The 18,390-nt window shown below is 41.5% G+C and overlaps 1 protein-coding gene across 1 annotated transcript in view; it reads left to right on the forward strand.

Moving 5' to 3' along the window:
• itgbl1 (integrin, beta-like 1) overlaps nucleotides 1–18,390 on the forward strand; it is a 125,240-nt gene that overhangs the window by 90,799 nt on the left and 16,051 nt on the right. Inside the window, exons 9-10 of the mRNA XM_020472573.2 lie at nucleotides 10,769–10,915; nucleotides 14,928–15,047. Of these exons, the coding sequence (XP_020328162.1) occupies nucleotides 10,769–10,915; nucleotides 14,928–15,047 (267 nt within the window). The remainder of the gene's footprint in view (nucleotides 1–10,768; nucleotides 10,916–14,927; nucleotides 15,048–18,390) is intronic.

Here is an 18,390-nt window from a genome sequence, read left to right on the forward strand (position 1 = left end):
ACACACACACACACACACACACACACACACACACACACACACACACACACACACACACACACACACACACACACACACCTTACTTAGAAATCTCCAGTACCAGTCTAATTGTAAGGACTGGGGGACTGCTGCTCCCTCCAAAGCAATTAACCCCTCTCCCAGGCCGGTTGATTGGAGCATTGAGTTGACTCGCTCCCAACCGATTGTGCCAAACTCTTCCCCATCCACTGTTTAATCCACAGTGCCGCCTCCCTCCTTACAATACCACAGTAACTGATGTGTCAATTTCCAAATGATAAAAAGCACAACAGATACGGAGGGAAGGCGGGAGAGAGGGAACTTCCAACTAATTCCCTGGTTTTCCAAAAATCCTGGCTGAGGAATCTGGATTTACTGCTTATTCCCTCCTGATTCTAGGAATCTTCCAATTAGAATATCAGGAAAACCAGGGAATTTATTGAAAGTTCACGGAAATTTCCAACCCTAGTCACCATTCCTTTGATGGAGTCAGTAACTAACTTCTTGAAAGTCAGAGGATATAACTGATGTTATGCTTGCTTCGACATGATGTGCCACATGAGGTGTGATTCAAACAGAGACAGAGCTAAAAGGAGAGAGAGAGAGAGAGAGAGAGAGTGAGAGAGAGAGAGAGAGGGAGAGAGAGAGAGAGAGAGAGAGAGAGTGTGCATGTGCGTGTGCACGTGGGTAAGTATGTGTGGATGGGCTCAGAGGAAGGGGTTGCCAGAGAATGGCATTTCATTGTTGGAAGGTTTTCTCTTCCACTGGCATGCCTGATAAAAGCCATGATTGTGTTTGTGTGTCTACGTGCGCATGTGTGTATGTGTGTGCAAAGTTTGCGTAAGTGTATGTGTAAGTGTATGTGTAAGTGTATGTGTAAGTGTAAGTGTAAGTGTATGTGTAAGTGTATGTGTAAGTGTATGTGTAAGTGTATGTGTAAGTGTAAGTGTATGTGTAAGTGTATGTGTAAGTGTATGTGTAAGTGTATGTGTAAGTGTATGTGTAAGTGTATGTGTATGTGTAAGTGTATGTGTAAGTGCATGAAGGTCCTTCTCTGTGTGCGCGTGTCACACCAGACCTGGGTTAAAATATTATTTAGGGTATTTCAATTGGTTTTAGGAGTATTTCAAATAATGTATTTAGAAATATGTTATTTTTTTTAATAGTTTAAATTACTTCAAATTAAAGGTAGCTGTTTTGGCCACATTATTTGAAAATAATCAAATACACAGAACAATATATCTTAATTTGACAATTTTCTCACATCAGAAAAATAATCCTGCAGCAACAGGAGAGGTGAATTCTTATGTGGATTATAATTAATGGACATTTTTGTAGGGATTGATTCATTTTTGTTAGGATAAATCAAATCTGGAATTTTTAAGTGGAAATTACAAACTTTCGAAGCCTTTTTTTAACCTTGAATAAACTACAAGTTTGGATTTTCTGCTGCGCAAGAAAATTCTCTGCGATAAGAAAGAAAGTGAAGAGAAAGTGATCAAATTAATATTGTACATCTGTGAGGGGTTCCTGAGTCGCGCAGCAGTCTAAGGCACAGCATCTCAGTGCTAGAGGCGTCACTACAGGCCCTGGTTCAATTCCAGGCTGTATCACAACCGGCTGTGATTGGGAGTCCCATAGGGCGGCATACAACTGGCCCAGCATGATTAGGGTTTGGTCAGGGTAGGCCGTAATTGTAAATAAGAAATTGTTCTTAACTGACTTGCCTAGTTAAATAAAAGAAAAACGTAACCCAGGTTTGTAGCCTCGTAGTGTACCACACTCTTGTTACCATGGCTCACAATTTTATATTACGTTGAGAAAATGATTGATTGAATATACAAAAAACAAACTGTGTAAATCATGAAACATTGATCTGACAAAGGAGTACATCTCTGAAACTCATCAGAAAACCAATCTATATTTTTCTATGGTATAGGACAAGCCAGTTGCATCAAATGAATGTACTGTTTCTGGTCACACACAGTTGCGTATATACACTGAACAAAACTATAAACTCAACATAAACTTTTGGCTCCATGTTTAATAAGCTAAAATAAAAGATCCCCAGAATATTCCATACACACAAAAAGCTGATTTCTCCCTGTTTGTGAGCATTTCACCTTTTCCAAGATAATCTATCCACCTGACAGGTGTGGCATATCAAGAAGCTGATTAACCAGCATGACCATTACACAGGTGCACCTTGTGCAGGGGACAATAAAAGGCCACTCTCAAATGTGCAGTTCTGTCACACAACACAATGCCACAGATGTCTCAAGTTTTGATGGAGCGTGCAATTTGCATGCTGACTGCAGGAATGTCCACCAGAGCTTTTGGCAGAGAATTTAATGTTAATTTTTCTACCATAAGCCGCCTCCAACGTTGTTTTATAGAATTTGTCAGTATGTTTAACCTGCCTCACAACTGCAGACCATGTGTATGGCGCCATGTGGGCGAGCGGTTTGCTGATGTCAACGTCCTGAACAGAGTACCACATGGTGGCGGTGGGGTTATGGTATGGGCAGGTATAAGCTACAGACAATGAACACAATTCCATTTTATCGATGGCAATTTGAATTCACTGAGATACCGTCATGAGATCCTGAGGCCCATTGTTGTGCCATTCATCCACCGCCATCGCCTCATGTTTAAGCATGATAATGCACCCATGCCCCATGCTGCAAGGATCTGTACACAATTCCTGGAAGCTGACCTGCATACAAACCAGACATGTCACCCATTGAGCATGTTTGGGATACTCTGAATTGACATGTACAACAGTGTGTTCCAGTTCCAGCCAATATCCAACTACTTCGCACAGACATTGAAGAGGATTGGGACAATATTCCACAGGCCACAATCAACAGCCTCAACAACTCTAAGGGAAGAAGCTGTGTAGTGCTGCATGAGGCAAATGGTGGTCACACCAGATACTGACAGTTTTTTTTTTATCCACTTCCTTACTTTTTTTAAAGGTATCTGTGACCAACAGATGCATATATGTATTCCCAGTTGTGTTAAATCACTAGATTAGGTCATTTAATTCATTTATTTAAATTGATGGATTTCCTTATATGAACTGTAACTCAGTAAAATCTTTGCAATTGTTGCATGTTGCACTTATATTTTTGTTCAGTTTTTTAAATAGTTTTTTAAGTACACTACATGAACAAAAGTATGTAGACACCTGCTCGTCGAATATTTCATTCAGAAATCATGGGCATTAAAATGGAGTTTGCTGCTATACAGCCTCCACTCCTCTGGGAAGGCTTTGCACTAGATGTTGGATAATTACTGCGGGGAGTTGCTTCCATTCAGCCACGAGCATTAGTGAGGTCGGGCACTGATGTTGGGCGATTATGCCTGGCTCGCAGTCAGCGATCCAATTAATCCCAAAGGTGTTCGATGCGGTTGAGGTCAGGGCTCTCTGCAGGCCAGTCAAGGCCTTCCACACCGATCTTGACAAACCATTTCTGTATATACTTTGGTTTGTGCGTTTCCACTGCTGAGTCCAATGGCAGAGAGCATTACACCACTACGCTTGGCATTGCGCGTGGTAATCTTATACTTGTGTATGTGCTTGCTCGGCCATGGAATCTCATTTCATGAATCTGCCGACAAACAGTTATTGTGCTGACATTGCTTCCAAGGGCAGTTTGGAACTTGGTAGTGAGTGTTGCAACCGAGGACAGAAGATTTTTACGCTCTACGGGCTTCAGCACTCAGCGGTCCCATTTTGTGAGGTTATGTGGCCTACCACTTCGCGGCTGAGCCGTTGTTGCTCCTACACATTTCTACTTCACAATAATAGCACTTACAGTTGACCAGGGCAGCTCTAACAGGGCATAAATTTGACAAACTGACTAGTTGGAAAAGTGGCATCCTATGACAGTTCCACATTGAAAGTCACTGAGCTCTTCAGGAAGGCCATTCTACTGCCAATGTTTGACTATGGAGATTGCATGGCGGTGTGCTCAATTGTATACACCTGTCAGCAAGGGTGTGGCTGAATTAGCCAGATCCACTCATTTGAAAGGTTGTCCACGTAGTTTTGTATATACTGTATAGTGCATGTACATTTTTAAAAAACATTTAAAGATTTTAAACAATATTAGGTCAGGGCTCGATTCAATCCGTATCGCAGAAGTACAGCGTTATAGCGCAATTGAAATGTAAAGGTAATTTCCGATTGAGCCGACATACTCTGTATGCCGCATTTACCATGAATGCAGTCTCCACTAACATGGGACATTGCCTTTAAATTTATATTGCGGTGTAATGCAGATCTTCAGCGGTATGGATGGATTTGAGCCCTTCGTGTGTGAATCAGATGCATTTTTATTGAGCTACATTTTCAAATCCAATCGCAATAAATTATAATCAAGGACAATGAGCCACAATGACAATTTAGATTGCAGGTGTACGACATTGTATTAAGTGAATATGATGATAATAGACCAAAAAATGTAAGGTTAACACATTTAGTCATTACAATCACATGCAATGAAACGGTACTCGCCCACCATGACTACCTGAAAAGTACAGGGAGATTGGTTGATGTCAGTTGAGTTGAGTCCCTATCCTCATTAGACCATCTGTCTCTTCCGATTGGTTTCCTCAGACTCAGGGCAAGGAGCTGATTCCCATGTCCTCTTTCGGGCAAACCTTTTTCACACTGTCCTCATCTGACCTGATAATAATACAAATAACAATACATGTACTTTTAAAGTCACCCAAGGCCCCTGTAACCTACAAAGGAAACAACTAAAAGCAGAAAACCAAAGTGGAAATACATTATTAAAAAAGGGGCCAAAGATAGAATACCTCTACAGTTTCACCCAAGATGTGCAACTCGAAGGGTCACTCTCCCTCATCCTCTTACAGGGGACCCATGGTTACATAGGGACAAGGAAACTGTCCTCTGATTCCATCTTCCTCTTGGAGGACAGGCCTTCTGTCTGAAAGCTTCCTGGGAAACCAGAAGTGGATGATCGTGTCTCTCTTTCAGGAGATGCTTGGCCTCATAGAGGTGTCCTCCTCTGATCTCCCTCTCCTGGAGGATGAGTTCTCTGGCTGGGTGCTGTCTGCTTGACTCCCTGCTGTGGCTGAACCCATGCTCCTGAACCAGGTGACCCATGCTGGCACCACAACGGGGGCACGGACACTGTCAGACCCTCTGGTGCCCTCAAGGCTGGAGCTCTGGGGCTCTTCATGGTGCTCGCGCATCATGGCCTCCATGATCTTGGCCTCCACTGACCAACCAGATCTTTCGAGATTGATGTCGATATTGGAATATCCATGTCCTGAGGACGTCATGAAATGCCTTTGAAAACAGGCCAGTAGGGGCAACAGTGAGTGCTATTACCATCAAGTAGGCTTGGATTTTTCTCAGGCATTGTGGATGTGGGTGGTGGACATCCTGTGACTCTGAATCAGAAGGTTATGTGTTTGATCCCAGTCGTGGACACTGGATTTACATTTTTTATTTTAGCCCCATCCCAAACCTTAACCTTTACCTTAACCATTTGGAATGAGTGCCTAAACTTAACCCTTCTAAATTTGACATTTAGAGAAATGGAACGATACACAGTATCAGGAGGAACCTTCTGATCCCATGACTCTGGATCAGAAGGTTGTGTGTTTGATCCCAGTCGTGGACATTTTTATTTTTTTTACCTTTATTTTAACAAGGAAGTCGTTTTGAGACTATTGTCTCTTTTACAAATGAGCCCTGCACAATACAAAAAATAAGCACATACAACAGGCAAGTATAGAAACACATAAAGATAGACAATATACACATTAAATACACATTAAGATACAAAACACAGTCAATTAAAACAAGCACATTCTTCAACGCATCCAATCGAAACATCTTTATATTGTTATTCCAAACATAGTGTGGAGATTAGGAAAGGAAGGAAGGAAGGAAAGGAAATTAAAGGCTGATTTACTTCAATCTTTAGACACCAAAGGAGTCTCCAAAGTTAACCAACCCTCGAAACGGGTTTGATAACTTGTAATTTTAAAGCTTAACAGGGATGTCGGGTAAATCGGAAGCTTATGGAGCAGGTCTTTGTAAACAAAAAGAGCGTAATGATGTGATCTATGTGACTTTAAAGAAGTTCAGCCAGCCTTGTCACAGCCAGGTCAGCAGTAGGCGCAATTGCGTACATAATAGTATAATCCGCATATCGATGAAATGTAAACATTTTTTTTTACAGATTGACCAATAACATTTATATAAAAAGTGAAAAGAACAGGTCCTAGTATCGACCCCTGCAGAACACCTTTATGTACTCTATCTCAAGAATTTTAAACCCATCAATCATGATGGCCTGAGTTCTGTCACTAAGATAATCATGAAATCATGAACAGACGTTAGATCCTAGTCAAGGACATCTTGTTCAATACATAGCATGATCAACAGCTTTTGACAGGTCCACAATCAAGGTAGCACAATTCATTTTAGCATCTAAAGAATTGACAATATCATTAATGTGGTGCTGTGATAGTGCTGTGCCCTGACCTAAACCCACATTGATTTATATTCAAAATACCATGTTTTGAAAGTTGTGAATCTTAGCTAGACATGGAAACCTGCAGTTGGTATGACAATTATCTAGATCACTACTCTCCCCGCCCTTATGGAGTGGTAGCACATGAGCTGTGTTCCATACTTTAGGAATATATCCTGAGAATAATGTTAGATTTAAGATATAAGATATGGGTTACTGAGCCAACAATGAGGTTGGAAGCACATCAAAGATTTATTTTCTGTGAATTGCCAGAATGCAAAAACTTGACTTCTGTTTTCCAAATCAATCTGTAAAAGTTCCAAATCAGCATTTAGCCCACTCTTAAAGGCACTGCATTGTCAATCCGATGTTGGCATTGGCAGTGCAGTATTTACGGTAGTCAGAGCATTCATACTTCTTCCGCTTCGCAGAGCAGCACAGAGCTGTTGTGAAGGAAGTTGTCAAGAAGTTGTCAAGAAAGTTTGTGTTTTTCATGACCTCCCGCCCTTACCTACTGTCAACCAATCATGTCAATGCGGAGCTATACGGAGCCCTCTGCATTGTTAGAACATTTGAGAGGCATATGCTCATGCTGTACGGAGCTTGATTTGGCCGCTGCATGCCTCCATACAATTTGGCCTATGTCACACCCTCCATACGAAGCCTCCGACCACATTTCGGATCAAGCATAAATAGGCTTTTAGATATTGTAGGGCTAGACACTTTTTCAAAAAAATTGCTTGCTGAAATAAAATGCCGATTAAATGCATCAATTATGACATTTTTGTCTGTAATGGGGGAAGTCTGAATGAATTTGTGGGGGCAGTTTCCCATTTTTCCATATTCCTCTTACTATCAGAATGAGTGGTTACATAATAATCAAATCTAGCCTTTATACTTTTATACTACGTCTCAGATATTGATTCCTTAGTTGCCTTGAGGTTTGCCAATCCGGGTCTAAGCCTATGTTTCTGTTTCTGGACTTGACCCAGTGTACATTTATCTTACAAACGACTTCAGAGAATTCAGAACTGAATCAGGCACGAACTCTCATAGTTTTAAAGAGAGCATGATTATCTACAATAGTGTCGAAGACATTTACAAAAAAAGCTTGAAGCTAAATCAGGTTCAGAAATAGCTGAGATACAATCAAGGTCACTAAAATAAACATAATGTAAAAAAGTGTGTCCTCTTAGTGATGACAGGAGGCTTAGATTTATGCATTCTCACATCTCTGACACAGACAACTGGGCAATGGTCACTAAAATCCAGTGAGAAAACTCCATTAGCGACATATTTATCTGGAGTATTAGTCAAAATAAGATCAATCAAGGTAGATTTCGATGGATCTTTAGGATTCGGCTGTGTAGGCTCAGTTATCAGCTGAGAGGTTTAGCTCAGAGCAAATATCTTTCAGCATATCTGACTAGGGCTGTTATAGTGACTAGTTGGGGGGACCATATTACTGCCACACTAGCAGTCATGAGTCATGACCACAGTAAACTTCCATGTGACTGTTGAATCTCCTCTTATGCACTCTGGACATGGTTCGGTAGTACCCAACTCACTAACAACCATCAGGTTGCTAATATCCTGGTAAACATGGCTCCATTGTCCCTCTAACCACTCTGACATCAATGCAAATGCAATCTAAAATCACATCCAACACGTCATCAAAACGGCAGGCCTATCGTACTTTTAAAACTCACCTCACTGTGATGATCAACAGCAGGTTGAAACTGTGAAAAGCGTGGTTTTTGTGTATGTTGTTTCAAATCCTAACACAACGAAATGGACAGCGCTTTCTAAAGTGATGATTAATTCAAAACACCCATACACATATTAGAGCTTATGCATGGCAGCCCAAGCCCGAAAAAAACAGAATAAAAATGATTACACACATTACATAGCCTACAGCATATTACACATGGCAGAATTACATAAAAAACGGATTTAAGATGTCTTTGGTACGTAATTGGTCTAGCCTATACTCCAAAATTAAACACATTTGAGTAATTGCTTTTTGAGTGTGGACTGTATGTATTATTATACCCTAGGCAATGCTGTTGGTTCATTGATTTACAGGCCAGTTGACAGCCAGCCTAAATTAGTGAATTGGTATTTGATTTTTCCTATTTTTTTTATAATGAATTGGGTAACACACTAACTTTAGCCATGCGTTTTATCTCCTCTTCTCTCCTTGATAATTTTTCTTGAGCACGCAGACGGGCCGTCAACGGTTTAGTGAAATATGTTTTGTTTGTGAAAACATGTCCCTATCGATGTTCCAGAACCGATTTCACTTGTTTTCCCCAAATGAAGCACGTAGTATCTGCAGGAACAAGGTTGGAGAGGCCATGGGACACAGAGTTTGGGCGGAATATGTTGAACCTGTTGAGCAGCGAGAGCCTTCTCCTCAAACAGTGGTGGATGTGTGGAGTGAAAGTAGTGTTCTTATATTTATTTCTCAGCTGCACATATTAAGCACATACTCTGCTTTACAACCGAATAAGCCTACAAAACCGACCAGATGGAAAGGACACTGTCACACCCTGACCATAGTTTGCTTTGTATGTTTCTATGTTTTGGTTGGTCAGGGTGTGAGCTGAGTGGGCATTCTATGTTACATGTCTAGTTTGTCTAGTTCTATGTTTGGCCTGATATGGTTCTCAATCAGAGGCAGGTGTTCGTCATTGTCTCTGATTGGGAACCATATTTAGGTAGCCTGTTTGGTGTTGGGTTTTGTGGGTGATTGTCCTTGTTCTGTCTCTGTGTTACTTTGCACCAAAATTTGATGTTGGGAGCAACTTTGAAATTTGATGTTTGGAAATCTGGATGAAGTCTAATTCTGCAATGAGATTGTGAGAGCTGGTTGCACTGACACTGCCTGTTCCACCTCAGCCTCATTCAGGGCATCATTCCTAGTCACTGCACACTACTGGCATTAGCCAGCGGGACCAGCACACACAAAAAAAGGCTTTACCTCCAACCTAAAAGGGTTCTTTGGCTGTTCCCATATGATAACCCTTTGAAGAACCTTTTTTTTGTTCAAGGTAGAACCCTTTTGGTTCCAGGTAGAACCCTTTTCGGTTCCATGTACACCGCGTTTTATATGGATTCCAAAAGGGTTCTACCTGGAACCAAAAAGGGTTCTCCTATGGGGACAGCTGAAGAACCCTTTTTTGAAAAATAAAATCTAAGAACGCAGAGGATGGCTGGGAGGTTGTGGGCTCTATGACCCAGCTCTCTGGACTCTTCAGACTCAGAGTCACAGCCAGACACATAGGCTCCTCCTTATCAGATTGAGAGTCGGGGTCAGACTCGTAGCCAAAGTCATAGAGACGTGACATTTAAAAGATTCAAAGTTTGACGTGTCTTCTCAGAAGGTTTGGTTGTTGATGAGGAGAGTCTTGAATTTGTCTCTAGAATTTTGTGAATGTAGAATGTTATTGATGGTTTCCATGGCAAACCAAGCTTATTTTTTTGTGATGCACTAGGTCTAGTGATGTCATAAAGGTGGAAATGTGGCCAGAGATGACTGGAGATTCAAAACCAAACAACTTCAAATTTATGTTCCAATTACAATTTTTTCCGGTGAGGTGGTCTTGTGTGCAGTGGTTCAAACACAGCAAACGCAATAGAGGACAGAACATACATTTTTTCTTACAAAAACCACTTAGTAAAGCATCACTGACACCGGTAACATTACTGACTTTTTCGATCATCATCCCCCCTCCTTTTCAAATGTGTACTGTGACATTCTACTCATAAGAACCTACCCTGTCCCCCACCAGGTCGTGGTTTCTACTGGTTTCTATTGTATAACATACTGTATGTCTACCATGTCCCCCACCAGGTCATGGTTTCTACTGGTTTCTATTGTATAACATACTGTATGTTTACCCTGTCCCCCACCAGGTCATGGTTTCTACTGGTTTCTATTGTATAACATACTGTATGTCTACCCTGTCCCCCACCAGGTCATGGTTTCTACTGGTTTCTATTGTATAACATACTGTATGTCTACCCTGTCCCCCACCAGGTCATGGTTTCTACTGGTTTCTATTGTATAACATTACTGTATGTCTACCCTGTCCCCCACCAGGTCATGGTTTCTACTGGTTTCTATTGTATAACATACTGTATGTCTACCCTGTCCCCCACCAGGTCATGGTTTCTACTGGTTTCTATTGTATAACATAATCTATGTCTACCCTGTCCCCCACCAGGTCATGGTTTCTGTTCATGCGGCCGGTGTATCTGTGGTGACGGCTGGTTTGGGAAGTTGTGCTCGTTCCCTCGGACATGCGAAATGACTGACGCTCAGAGCAAAGAGCTGTGTGAGACCGCCGATGGAGTCATGTGCAATGGAAAAGGTTCCTTTGTTTTTTACTTTGTCATTCTATTACATTTATTTCATTTCTATCTCCATCTATTGGCTTCTTTTGTGTCTATTCTCTGCACTATTTCATTCCATTCCATTCAATTATTTTCTACTCCACTGATTTGTGTAGACCACTTGAGTGGAGCTTTCCATGAGATCTAATCACACAGATTAGGGTAGTAGCAGGCATAAAGAAACAACACCCTCATACCTGCAGTCTTCTGGCTTCAGGTATAAGAGACATAAGTGGTTTCTTAGGGCCCGGCTGCTTGGCATGGCCAGCGCCAGAACAAATCTGTTGGATGGGAATTTGATTTCCATAGGGGGGGTTCTTTTTTTCCATGGGACCTCCTATGTCTGCATGCGCTGCACATTATTATTATTTTTTACTAGAGACGTTGGGCCTGGAGGGATCCCCCTTCAAGCTAATGTGCAGTCATTCTGACAGTGTAATTAATAGATTGTATGCATGTGCAAAAATGATGTGAAGGTCTTAGCTAACTTTAGAATACAAAGAAAGCTTTTTCTTTAGTTTATGTTAATGTAGGATATATGTCAAAAAAGAAAATACAAAAAAAACAAGGTCAAGTGTTCTATCAATGAAACAGGAACTATATGTGTTGGCACGTGGTAACAACTTTTTGTTCTTGATAAATAGTGAAAATCAGCACAAAACCAAAAATGGTATTATAAGGAAGTGTCAATATGAGAGCAGTCAAAAATAGTCAATTTAATGTCCACTCGCGCTTACATTGTGTGCGTCTTCACGCAATGGCATCAGTTGGAGCATGTCCATGTCACATAAACAAGGAAAGTTGGTGAGTGTGATGCGGATCTTGTTTTTTGCTTGAGATGTAGGATGTGCTCTCTCAGTGATGACACAGGGTTTCATTTGGTGATGGCTCCGGCTTAGGCTCAGAATCAGAAGAATTATCATCAGAGATGTCATGATTCTTTTCTTCCCTGCCATCTGAGTCGTTTTCATTTCGATTTTGTAGCAGCGCGAACGCAGCATGTGCATCCATTCGTCTTGGTCTTCTTGCCATTGTAGATTACGCACGCTCTCACTGTGTAGCCTACTCCCAAGTAGGCCAGAGTAGACTGATAAGAGTGCTTGGATTCGATGGACTGATATAGGGTATATAATTAGAATAAATCAACACAATAGGATGGCCCTCCCTGTTCTTCATTCACAATTGGTGATTACATAATTATGCATTGTTTGCCTTCTCTCACTCGTCAACTGACCCATTCTCCCCCTTTCTCCCCCATTATACTTAACTTCATTTATTTCACCTTTTATTATATGTGACATTTGTTTCAATATGGTTTAGGTTCAGTTTTGAGGCAATTATCGGGATGATTATCAACTGGGCAAGACAGCTTCAATGATCGGGAGAAGGAGAGGATCAGGCTCTACTGTTGGGAGAAGAAACTACTATCTCACCAGAGAAAGCATGCAATCGAGCAAAACAGCGCCCCTCTGTCTGTTGTTTTGCTCGATTGCATGCTTTCTCTGGTGTCATACTCTTTTTGTCCAGACAGCATCAGATACATGGGCTACATATACTGAGACAGAGGGGCGCTGTTTTGCTCGCTAAGATGATTTATCTGAGATTGATGTGTCTTTCTGTCGGCACACGTCTCAGTCGAATAAATTATCAATATTTAAATATTTTATTTGGACAGGAAAGGAGGTCCTGCTGCCTAAGGGGGCCGATCTCGCTTAGGGCCCTGAAAATGCTCGAGCTGGTCCTGAGTGTACCCAATATCCAGGGTATATCTACAGTGCCTTCACAAAGTATTCAGACCCCGTTACTTTTTCCACATTTTGTTACGTTACAGCCTTATTATGATATAGATTAAATAAAAACAATCCTCAGCAATCTATACACAATACCCCATAATAACAAAACAAAAACAGGTTGATAGACATTTTTGCAAATTGATTAAAAATCGAAACAGAAATACCATATTTACATAAGTATTCAGACCGTTTGCTATGAGACTCAGAGTTCAGGTACATCCTGTTTCCTTTGATCATCAATGAGATGTTTCTACAACTTGATTGGAGTCCACCTGTGGTGATTTCAATTGATTGAACATGATTTGGAAAGGCACACAGATGTCTTTATATGGTCCCACTGTCGACAGTGCATGTCAGAGCAGAAAACAAGCCATGGGGTCGAAAAAATGGTCCATAGAGCTCACAGAGCTTCAGTAAAAGGCACATGACAGCCCACTTGGAGTTTGCCAAAAGGCACCTGAAGACTCTCAGACCATGAGAAACAAGATTTTCTGGTCTGATGAAACCAAGACTGAACTTTTTAGCCTGAACGCCAAGTGTCACGTCTGAAGGAAACCTGGCACCATATCATAGCCCGGACCCAAACCCGATCGAACATCTCTGTAGAGACCTGAAAATAGCTGTGCAGCGGTGCTCTCCATTCAACCTGACAGAGCTTGAGAGGATCTGCAGAAAATAATGGAAGAATCTCCCCAAAACAGGTGTGTCAAGCTTGTAGCGTCATACCCAAGAAGAATCAAGGCTGTAATCACTGCCAAAAGTGCTTCAACAAAGTACTGAGTAAAGGGTCTGAATACTTGTGTAAATGTTATATTTCAGTTTTTCAGTTTTGATAAATGAACAAACATTTCTAAAAACCTGTTTATGCTTTGTCATTATGGGGTATTGTGTGTAGATTGATGAAGGGAAAAAAACAATCCATTTTAGAATAAGGCTCTAAACAGTCAAGGGGTCTGAATACTTTCCGAAGGCACTGTGCATCATCATGTGTTGGAGGCCGTATACTCTATTCAGCTATGTAACCAAAGAACAACTTGCATGTCACACTGACATTTCAGCCAAATGTCAGGTGCATGGAGATTACTGGAGTATGAAGTACTGTCAGTGATCTACTAAACCAAAGGTGTGTTGTCCATCTTAGGACATCTTCACCCTCTGGTCTCACACCTTCTTAGGCTGCACAATGGAGATGGGCATGTTTCAACATGCTCCTCTGCACTCAGACACAAGCATAAGACTATCCTCTCCCATTCAGTTGGGGTATGGTTAGGGTTAGGTTTCAAATCAGATTGTATGACTTTGTGGCTGTGCCAGCTGGTGACCATTCTGCAGAGCTGCCTCCAGAACAAGATTCATGACAACAAGCGGTAACCTATGACCCAAGTGGAGTCAACCCTTCAACTCTCACACTGCAATCCTTCAGGCACACACTACCCACTGGGCAAAAACTGATTGAATCAATGTTGTTTCAACGTCATTTCAACCAAAAACATCTATGTGATGATGTTGAATAAACACGGAAAACTAATATGATTTGCAGAAAGTCATCAACGTAAGGTTATTTCGTCTTTTTTTGACCCAACTTTGAACTTAAATCCTATGATATGGTGAAATGTTTTGTTGATTTCACATTGAATTCATGTTAGTTGACAACTGAAAAGACTTCTCCCGGGTTACAGCCATGAGAGATTCGTTCCCCTCTCATCCGCCTGCTTGCGTGCCTTTTCCAAGCATTTAACCCCTTACTATCCAGCCCGTCGCTCACTGCCCTCAATGTGCACTGGAGCACACAGTAGAAATATCTGATGGGAGAAATGCAAGGACAGTGCTTTTGTTGTTCAGGAGAAGAAGTACTGGGGGAGCCAAAGGAGGACAGACTTTTACAATGAAGGCTTGCTGGGGGCGATTCCCGGGTAAAAGTATAGCTGATGTGATATACTAAAGGGGTGGACATGCATGGGAAAACTATGTCCCACTGGTTGGAACCAGCAGGCCTTATATTTTAATCCAGTCACAATTTAAAAAGAGTCAGGACGACAATACACTATGATTGTGAGCACATTACCTTGTCCTCACAAATCTATCCTTATATTTTTATAACTGTAACTATTTTCTTGATTGCTTGAACGTCCGTTGTTGTTGTGTGTGTATATGTTTGTGTGAATGTGTGTGTGTGTGTGTGTGTGTGTTCTGGCAGGGTCGTGTCACTGTGGCCGGTGTATCTGCTCTGGATCTCCTCAGGATTGGTGGGTCTCTGGGGAGTATTGTGAGTGTGACGACAGAGAGTGTGATAAGCACGACGGACTCATCTGCACAGGTACAGTATAGACCACACACACACACACACACCTAAAGACTCTGTCCAAGGCCCAATTCTACCGCCGATAATGGCCTTGGCTCGGTGTCAACGAGCAGGAGAGAAAGACAGAGACAAAGAAAAGAGAGGGAGAACGAGTGAGCGGAAAGACAGGAGAGAGAGCAGAAAGAGACTTTCCTCTTAACAGCCCAGATCTCATCCAGAAGTGCTATCTTCTCTCCACTGATTCTGAAAACCACAATAAGAGTTTATGGGCACACTTTAAATTACGTTTAGCTTATAAAGGTTTCATAAGCACTTCATAAGTGTGTTGCAAATATTCTATAACCATATGTCATGCTTTATAAAAGGTTAATAAATGTAGCATAACTATGTGACATAATCACCAGCGTCAAATGTGATATGATATAAACTTTTGCCTTGTGAAGGGTGACAGTGTGCTGAAAGATGTCATACGCTCTAAAGTGATGTCATGTTAGTCACATTACACCTAATCTCGTTCCCAGACACATCCACCCAAATGTGCGGAAGTTCTGGTGGACCAACGCATCAAACATGGCTTATCATAACATTTTAGAAAGATAACTTGTGGAAATGGGTAGGGCTTAGCCATAATTATGACTTTTTGACTGTGTTAACTAGTGACGATGAGCTATAAAAATAGAGTCGCACACCCAACTAGTGACAATGAAAAACACTCGACTCAGGTCAATCCTATAGTGTTCTATGGTCACTCCCACTAAGGCCAACTTTGAATGGTTGGTATCCCAGGCTTATACACTACAAGACCAAAAGTATGTGGACACCTGATTGTCAAACATCTCCTTCCAAAATCATGCGCATAACTATGGAGTTGCTCCACCCTTTGCTGCTACAACAGCTTCCACTCTTCTGGGAAGGCTTTCCACTAGATGTTGGAACATTACTGCAGGGACTTGCTTCCATTCAGCCATGAGCATTAGTGAGGTTGGGCACTCATGTTGGCGATTAGGCCTGGCTCGCAATTGCTGTTCCAATTCATCACAAAGGTGTTTGATGCGGTTGAGATCAGGGCTCTGTGCAGGCCAGTCAAGTTCTTCCACACCAATCTTGACAAACCATTTCTGTATGGACCTTCCTTTGTGCACAAGGGCATTGTCATGCTGAAACAGAAACAGTTCTTCCCCAAACTGTTGCCTCATAGATGGAAGCACAGAATCATCTAGAATGTCATTGTATGCTGTAGCGTTAAGATTTCCCTTCACTGGAACCATAAACAGCCCCATACCATTATTCCTCCTCCACCAAACCTTACAGTAGGCACTATGCATTGGCATTGCGCATGGTGATCTTAGGCTTGTGTGCGGCTGCTCTGCTATGGAGACCCCATTTCATGAAGCTCCTGATGAACAGTTACTGTGCTGACATTGCTTCCAGAGGCAGTTTGTCACTCGGTAGTGAGTGTTACAACCGAGGACAGACGATTTTTACGCGCTATGCACTTCAGCACTCGGCTGTCTCATTCTGTGAGCTTGTGTGGCCTACCACTTCGCAGCTGAGCTGTTGTTGCTGAACTTCACAGTAACAGCACTTATAGTTGACAGGAGCAGCTCTAGCAGGGCAGAAATTTGTCAAACTGACTTTTGGGAAAGGTGGCATCCTATGACTGCGCCACGTTGAAAGTCTCTGAGCTCTTCAGTAAGGCCATTCTACTGCCAATGTTTGTGTATGGAGATTGCATGGCTGTGTGCTCAATTTTATACACCTGCCAGCAACGGGTGTGGCTGAAATAGCCAAATCCACTCATTTGAGGGAGTGTGTGGGCAATAGCCTGGGCACGATGTTACACCAAGAATCGCCTACCTTGATGAAAGCAGCACCAGTGGCGATTTGAGCATGTACATCTTGTTGGGGCAAAAAAATTATAATGTGGGATGCATGTCAGCAAAGCCACTACACAACACAATACAACACTAAACAATATATTCATTGCACTGTAAAGGTGACTAACAGTGCACACACACTGTTAGGGCCTACATAAACTGTCCCAACAGCAGAATCTCAACAGCCGGTCCCAATACCATAACACTGCTACACCTGGCTATCAGTAGAGCCTTGTCTGGCAGTCTCATTTGCTGCCTTTAAAAAAACATGACTTTAATGTCTGACTTGCTTAAACAAATGTGGTTTCTACGGACAATTGAGATGTACAAGCTATGGCATAAGGGGACGATGAGCGGATAAAAGACAATCCGTAATTTCGATTAAAACATTAATGAGCGAGCTAGGACAGAGGTAGTCAATATAGCTATTTGTTCAGCACTTTTTAAATGTACAGCCACAAAATTCAGAACATGGGCCGTTCTTACAGTGTCCTCCCTGTACAACAAATCAGAACGGTAGGATAAATAAAGGGGGCATATAAGCACACAATGAAAGCTCTTACAATATTCAATGATTACATTTCTCAAAAACAGTTTATAGTCTATATGTGCACCACAAAGTCAGAATAGTAGGCGGAATTAAGAGATTAAAATTGACAAAATTATTAGGGTGAGGCACATGGGCTACTAACAGCTTACTACACTTAGTATTACTTTCTTAGCTCTCCCTGGCATCTAACATAATTTATGCAGCAGCATACAATACATTTTTGGACTCAACTTGTTGTGCTGTGTTCACTTGAACAGAAAGGTGGCACGACGGTCCTTCGTGGTCAAATTTTGTCAATAAACTTTGCCTTCAAAGTCTGACATTCTCTGAATTTATGGTGCTTTCAAAACAACTTGGAACACACAAAAAAGTTTGAATCATCATGACATCAGTGATCTCCCGAGTTGGATGAAAGTTTAAAAATGATTTTCCCAGTTGTAGCTCGTTTTTCCAGAATTCCCAGTTGTCTTGAACTGACGAAAGTCAGATTTTGCAGTTCTGAGTTAACAGTTGTTTTCAGAGCGGCACAAATCATGCTTCATTGACAACAATGATGAATGCTTATAATTTTTAACTTGGAAAAAAGACCCTTAATCTTAGATTTGGGACTACACAGCCACTCCACTGAATAGCAGGCTTTGCAACACTTGCAGTTAGCCACTGATTCCTTCCAAACCAGTCATTGTTGAATTTGCGATTTCCAACTTGTTGTGTAATGTTTATATCCAATGGCTGATGAGCACCAATAGGTTTTATTTATACTTTCTCTTCATTATTCCTCTTCATATGACAAGGATTAGAGAGGATTTGCCAGTAGATTGTCGACTTTATTCATGATGACGACTGCTAGCTAAGATTTTGAAAGTTTGATGTTGACATGTCCAATCAAAGCTACTATAGATATGTGATTTGACGTAATTTTATCCGTTGT

This window comes from Oncorhynchus kisutch, linkage group LG26 (assembly GCF_002021735.2).
Source record: "Oncorhynchus kisutch isolate 150728-3 linkage group LG26, Okis_V2, whole genome shotgun sequence".
NCBI lineage: Eukaryota > Metazoa > Chordata > Actinopteri > Salmoniformes > Salmonidae > Oncorhynchus > Oncorhynchus kisutch.